The sequence below is a fragment of the Condylura cristata genome, unplaced genomic scaffold (assembly GCF_000260355.1).
Source record: "Condylura cristata isolate star-nosed mole 26May11 unplaced genomic scaffold, ConCri1.0 scaffold00011, whole genome shotgun sequence".
NCBI classification, from domain to species: Eukaryota; Metazoa; Chordata; class Mammalia; order Eulipotyphla; family Talpidae; genus Condylura; species Condylura cristata.
The window spans coordinates 5704097-5711178 of NW_004567112.1; the positions used below are offsets into that span (position 1 = coordinate 5704097).

The window sequence follows — 7082 nt, forward strand, 5'->3', positions numbered from 1 at the left end:
CTGCCCCTCGACGGGAGCCCCGCCGGCAGCCCACTTCTCCCTGCGGCGCGTGCCGCGCTCTGCGGTCCCTGCCGCGGCGGCGTGCCGAGCCCTGCGGGGCAGCGGGAGAGGAAGTTTGACTGAAAGACGGAACAACAGCAGTTTTCTTTTGAGTGATGGTCTAGGAGAAAAAGGAGATCTAAAACACCCCCAAACTTTGGAAATAGTAGGGGCCCGAGATTCCGAAAGCAGAACGTCCGGCGGGCTCCCCCCTTCTGGAAGCTTCTGCCTCCCTCGCGGGCGGGCGTGGGTGCAAGGCTCGACCCCGGGCGTCTGCGGGGGAACCGGGCCTGGGCTGACAGGCTCCTTCGGATCTGCTCCCACGGAGCCCAGAGAAGGGCAGACCCCAGCTTGGGGACGGGCACACCCGAAGGGAGCGCCTGGGAAGCGCTGACATTCCCGAGGCTTCGGCGGGGCTGTCACTCTGGACCAGCCAGAGCCACAGTTTGGGGCAGCTTGACAGAACCCACCGGGAAGATGAAACCTGCCCTTGATTTCGGTCACCTTGCTCTTTGTTCACCGCGATCACCAGGCCTTTGAGGCCGAGCGCCGAGCGTGGGTCTGTGTTCTCCCTCCCGGGAGTCCTCTCTTCCCCTTGGGGTACTTCACCAAGGAGTGAGCGACAGCTGGAGACGCTCAGGTGACTGACTCAGGTCACACTTAGTAGGTGATGGAGAAGCTTGACTCGAGCTCGCTCGGAGGCTTCCTTTCCTCCTGCTCCACTCCTGCATGGCACTGAGAGTCAGCACCTGGGCTGCGGCTCCCACCTCCATGTAGTGCATCTTTTTTGATTTTTATGAGGGACATTCGTTAAGAAGATGCATACAAGCCGATGCGCGCGCCCGTGGGAGCCCTACCTCGGTCCCTCCTCTCTGCTGGTGGGATAAGGGTCTGCAAAGTGGAAGCAACAGCACCTGTCTTTGGACCCTTCCATGGAGCTGGCTCCCAAGCATAAAACTCTACTAAGCGGGGCATGGAATGCTCGTGGCCAACCGACTGAGTAGGGTTTTAGCCCTGGTAAAGTTGAAACTCACAGTTTTGGTCAAGCACTGATATGAGTGTGTGACTCTGTGGTCACGTAAAGCTCTCAGTGTTATCTGTGAGTCAAAGAATTGCCTTGGGGTGTTAGTTTAGCTGTTTCCTATTATGGGGGTTCCTGGGCCTGTAGTGGTTACCACTCAGACTTGAATATTCAGTGACCTTGGGCAAGTTGCTTGACCTCTGAGCCAGTTGCTAAATTATCAGGATACTTGGGAAGTGGCCGCTAAACCACAGATAGGTTGAATTGGGCTGCCAGATATTTATACCCTGGAAATCAGCAAGCATTAAAACCAAGTTCTCCTCCCCCCCCAGGCTGGTTTACTAATGCATCTCTGTGTCCATTTTCTCATCTATAAAGTGGGGTTCAAAGAGTTGTGGGGCTAAATTCCTCGGATTGTAGGAAGATACTAGTACAGTGCCTGGCACATCATAAGTGGTGATAGAGGTTAGCCGTTAGCTTTTCCCTAGAATCACTGCGGAGTTATTCACCGCCTTGAATCACTTCTGGGTTGAAGTCTTCCAAACAGCGCAGCTGCAAAGGTGGGATTTCCGTGGTCTGCATGTGTATGTGCACAGGTGACATCCCAGAGACACTGGGACCGCAGTGCAGAGCATCTCTCTCGAGGCAGTAGATTTTGGCTTCATGAAAGGGGTTGCTGATAGAAGGGGGAGAAGCGGAACCCCATGGATGCTTGTGGTCCTGGCCTCCAAGAGCCTGATTTCCTTAGGATTTCCAGGTTTCAAGTCCGCTCCCCTGATGGGGGACAAGTGAGCCCTGCCAGTTGGGCCATTACTGCCCAGCAGTGGGAGACACGCAGAGCTGGCCAGGTGATCCTGGGCAGCCCTGTACTGGAGCTGGGTGGGGTTTTTGTTGTCATTTAGAATTATTTTTCTTAAAGAGGACCTCAAATTTGTGTAAACTTCAGATCCCTCCAAAATGGATCTGTCCCTGCTGGACCTCTGATTTGGACCTGGCTGCAGGGAGCCCCCTCACTGCCCATCAGCACCTTCTACTGTAGGTCTTTCTGCTTATTTTTTTTTTAAAGATTTGTTTATGTGTACAAGAACTGGGGTACAGGCCAGAGGTGTGGGGGGTGAGAGGATTCCCCAGAGAGAGAGTGGGGAGCAGAACAGGCAGATCTACTGAAATCCACTGCTGAGGGGAGCAGCAGGTGGGTTAGGGGAGGCCTGCTGCGCCCTGTGGGTCACTCCCTGGCCGGGGATGGAACTCGCTGCGGTGGCTGTGGCCAGCTTCGTCGTGCTGAGACTTGACCCTCATGCTTAGGCCCTTTCTGCTTTCTGGCACTGTCTCACTGCAGCGTCTTTACACTGAGGGTTTGGGCTTCCTAACTCCTAACTCTAAGGTTTAAAAATGGATTTTCCTGAGTCTCCTTTCTGAGGTGTCCCCAGTAAGTGGGCAAGGTCTTCATAAAATGCTGGGGTTCAGACCACACCCCAGATCCTCTGGTTCAGGCTGCTGAAGGTGGGGACAGAAAGGGTTGCATTCAGCAAGTCCACGAGTTGACTCTTATGCTCTGAAGTGTGAGGACCCCACGGGCTTCCACCCTTCTGCCTCTCCTGGCTTGAACTGTTGAAGGTAACTGGGGTGCTGCTCACCTGAAGAGAGAAGCCAGAGCTGCAGCCCTCCTCCCCCTCCCCGTGGTTCAGAGAAAGACCTTGGGGGAATCCCCATGCTGCTGCAGCCTGGCCCCTGGGGCCTTTCAGCCCTCATGCCATTAAACCCTTGGGGCCAGTTTCAGATTTATTGCTGGGCTTAAGTTTTTAGTTAAAGATGACAGTCTGCATAACAGCTTAATGTCTTTGTTTTAACCATCCTGTCTGGGGAAACTCCCTGCAGAAGATCAGACCTCGCCTGAGGGTTTAGAGGGGGAGCTGAGCCGAGAGGTGGTAGCCTTGATGTGGCCCACCCAGGAGGTGGGTGAGCGTGCCCGGGGTGGGTGAGAGGTGCCCGGGGGCTTCTTTGCCTTTGCCAGCTTTCTGTCTGGACAGGGCACCTCTTTCCCTGCCTGTGGACACTTTGCGCAGGTGTGCCCGGCTGAGGTCTGCGGGGCTTCCTGGGTGGAGGCAGCAGCTTCCCTCCCCCGGGGTCAGTAACCCTTGGCCCCAACGCTGGCCTCTGTGAACTTGCTGTTACATTGTACTAAATTTACTCTCACCAGTTTCTTCTGCTTCCCCTTGATAGCGCCCCACTGCAGGAGCCTGGGGGTGCCATGGGGGCTGTGGAGTGGGGGGACAGGCAACAGCAGCAGCTCCTGCTTGATAAGAGCTGTCAGGAGGCTTCCCCTGGAGTGAAACAGTCCCCTGCAGGCTTCTGGGGACACATCTCCCTCCCAAGCAACTTCCCATCTCCCAAGTGCCTTGCGAGTACCCTGGGTCAGCTTGGTGGGGTGCTCCGGGGCGGGACCTAGCTGCCTTTGCTCCCATCCCAGCCCCCCCGCAACTCCACTGAAGCAGTCTTGGGGGCCGAGGTGGGCGAGAGAGGAGCCCGATATTCCCAGCTGGGCGCCTCCTTGAGCCTTCATCCACCCTGCGGGTAATGCCTCCTGGCTCTTTCTCTCGCCCTGGCCACCGAGGAGCAGGGAATGGCCTGGGGTCCCCTCACAGGAGCCCAGAACCCGTGTCTTCGCCCAAGTGCAAGCTGCCCGCAGCTGGGTGCTCCATGTCCCTTCTCCCCGGCATCGTCCCTGTGTGTTTAGAGAATGGAAGTGGAGCCCCCCCGGCCCCCCTGCCCCCCACCCCCTTCCTTTTTCCCTCGCCCTGCTCAGGTCAGGGCGTGGAAGCAGCACCACCCCGCACTCCCCTATGGGTCCTCCAGGGAAAGGCCGCGTGGGATCTTCTAGGTTTTTGGGGAGAGGCCTGGAGTGGGGGCCAGAGCGGAGGTACACCTGTCCATGGGCTCCCTTTGTACCTCTAGACCCTTCTACTCTAAAAAATTCAGTCATCTCCTTGAGAAAGTGCGGGCTGTTTTCTTTCTCGAGGACTTAACTCCATCAGCACAGCCCACTTGCTAACTGCTTCCTCATCCCGGTTCTCAGTTCTCCCTGGACAGCGCAGACGCCGTCTGCCAGCCGGGCTCAGTGGGCAGCGGCCCCCGGGAGCCCTGCTCTCGTCTTCTCAGTTACTGTTAAGTTCCGTGAGAACGCGCCCTGGCTTCCATTTCTTCAGCCTTTCCCTGCCCTCCCCCTCCCGGCTTGCAGCCAGGCAAGCTCGGGTTGAACTCCAGCTCTGGGCAAGTGATTTCCCCTCTCAGTGCCTCAGTTTCCTCATCTGAGAAACAGCGAGGGCCTCCCTGGTGGCTCAAGGGGTTAGAGCGCGACACCGTGAAGCCGTCGCAGCCACTGCAGCAGGAGTTGGATCCCCGGCTGGGGTGACCCACAGGGCGCAGCTGACCCACAGGGCTGACCCTCCTGTCTCCCCGCTGCTCCCCACAGCAGTGGGTTTCAGTGGGTCCACCTGTTCTGCTCCCCACTCTGTCTCTGGGGAATCCTCTCACCCCCTGCACCTGTGGCCTGTACCCCAGTTCTTGTGTGCATCAACAAATAAATCTTAAAAAAAAAAAAAAAACAGACCAGTGACGGGTCTGGACTCCAGGGCTGTCATGAAGCCGAAGCCGAGATGGGGGGCAGCGGGTGCTCCCACGGCAGCGGCTCTTCTCATGGCTGCCCTCTCTGCCCCACCCCCTCAGCATGGCGCCCCTCCAAGCCACGGGGGCGGGTCCCTGCTCCACCGTGATGAAGAGTCTCGTGAGCGTTGGTTTTCCTGGTGCATTCTGAGCTTTATGTTTAAGCTGACTGGAGACTAGAACGTGGGCTACAGCGTGGCCCACACCCCTCAGTTAAACGTGGTGCAGAGACACGAGGTGAGCAGGTGCTCATGGGTGCAGCTCATGGGAGACTGGCTGGGGCAGGGTCGCCACAGACCTTCAGTTTGTGAGAAAGTGCAAGGTGGGCACAGTGCAGTCCAGCAAGACACGTGTGTGTGTGTGTGTGTCCGGCCAGGCACCGCTGGCCCAGGGGACACAGCCCCCCGCCAGCAGGGCCGTCCAGCCTGACATCCAAGCGAGCGTCACTTGTCGGCCTCCAGTGAGGGGTCAGGGGGTGGGGTGCATCGATGCGTGGATGCCCAGTCCGAGGGAAGCGGGGCAAAGCCTGGTCTTCGTTTTCATCCCCAGAACAGAGTTCCCGAGTAATTTTATTCGGGGGCACCTTTGCCAAGAAATTGAGCATTCTAGGGAGGTCACAAATAACAGCTTGGTGTTATTTCCTTCCCTCTGGTAGAAACTGGAAACCAGTGGCCATCTGTTGTTTAGTCCACTCAAAAGAGGATGTTGAGGCTTGTTTTTCCTTCGGACACAAGGGCGTTGGGAGCCCCGCAGCCCCCGGCCTGTCTCGAACTGAGTGTCTCCGTGATGGCAGCGAGTTCAGGGGCTGCGTGGAACTCCCCAGGCGGACCCCAGAGCGTGGACCGTAAGGAGGGGCCCCTGCAGCTTCGGAGAGGTCCTTGGCTCCCCCGGCCGGGGGTGGCGGGGCGGGGGGTGTCCTGTGTAGACACCGCTGTACAAGTGACCCCAGAGGCCGCTGTGAGCACCTGGCTTGCCTGGAGGCTGCAGACCTGGAGCGAAAACTTTGTGATGAGGCTTCTGAGCCCAGCCGACCTCTGGCTGTTGGTCTCTGACATTTGCTATTACTGTGGTTATTTTGTGAGGTGATTCTTTTAAAGCTTTTTCGTGTTTACTGCTATTTTCTGCTGGTCCTAGTTCCTGCCGGTCTCCCCACATGGGTGGCATGGCCCGAGGGTGGTGACCTCAGAAACCCAGGACCTCCTAAGTCCTGTTTCAGGAGAGGGTTTCCGTGGCCCAGTTTCTCCTGAGCCTCCTAGACCACCCGCTGTCACAGCCCACTCTGCCTCTAACTTGGGGTGACTTTAAAAAATGCACTATGTTTGGATATTTTAAGTAAGTTTGTGGCACCTGTATTTTCCTTGCATATTCCAAAGCAGTCAGCCTGGTGTGCGTGTGCCTGTGTATGAGAAGCCATTCAAATTTAGGGGTAACATTTCTGCCTTTCCTGGGGCTTGAATGTTTACCTGTTCTTCTCTGATACGTTATGAATTTGGGGATACTTAGCATATAACCATTGCGGGTATAAGTTGGTTCTGCTCTTGAAGAGGCTGGACTTGAGATATCACCAAAATACATCATTATTTTTTTAGTTGATTAATTAAAAAAATTACTGTTGTGTAGAAGATCTGAGGTACAGGCCAGAGGTGCAGGAGTGGTTGAGAGGATTCACCAGAGACAGAGAGGGGAGCAGAACGATGGATTGACTGAGCCACAGCAGTGGGGAGACAGGAGAGGTCTGCTCAGCCATGTGGGTCACTTCCCTGTCTGGGGCTTGATCTCGTGCTGCAGTGGCAGCGGCCAGCTTCAGAGTGCAGAGACTCAACCCCTTGTGCCACCAGGGAACCTCCTTTTTTTCTCTTTTTAAAGTTTATTTATTTATTTATGCATAGGGAACTGGGGTATAAGCCAGAGGTGGGAGGCAGAGAGGATTCACCAGAGACAGAGCGGGGAGCAGAACAGGCAGATCCACACAGTACACTGCTGAGGGGGGCAGCGGCGGGACAGGACAGGTCTGTCCACGCCTGGTGGGTCACCTCTGGGGCAGGGATCGAACTCGCACTGAAGTGGCTGCAGCTAGCTTGCAGTGCTGCGTCCTAACCCATTGTGGGTTAGGGAGGGCCCCTTTCTTCATTTTTAAAAGTATAGATGGAGAGGGGTGATGGGGCTGGGGCTTCCCTTCCCCTTCTCCCCTACTCCCTGGCCCCCTTGACCCTGTGGCTGTTTGTTAAAAAATATAATAAAAAGGCCCTCCCTGGTGGCTCAGCGGGTTAAGAAAGTGAAGCCACTTCAGCACGAGTTCGATTCCCGCCTGCCCCGGAGGTGACCACATGGCGCGGCAGACCTCTCCTGGCCCGCCCGC

At 56.5% G+C, this 7082-nt stretch overlaps 1 protein-coding gene across 2 annotated transcripts in view; it reads left to right on the forward strand.

The window, feature by feature from the left end:
• RGS10 (regulator of G-protein signaling 10) overlaps positions 1–7082 on the forward strand; it is a 43183-nt gene that overhangs the window by 5919 nt on the left and 30182 nt on the right. Inside the window, exon 1 of one of the 2 annotated variants that reach the window (XM_004680395.2) lies at positions 5510–5567. The exons of the other annotated variant lie outside the window; for it this stretch is intronic. Within the exon in view, the coding sequence (XP_004680452.2) occupies positions 5510–5567 (58 nt within the window). Of the gene's footprint in view, positions 1–5509; positions 5568–7082 lie in introns of those variants that run through there. 2 annotated transcript variants of the gene reach the window in all.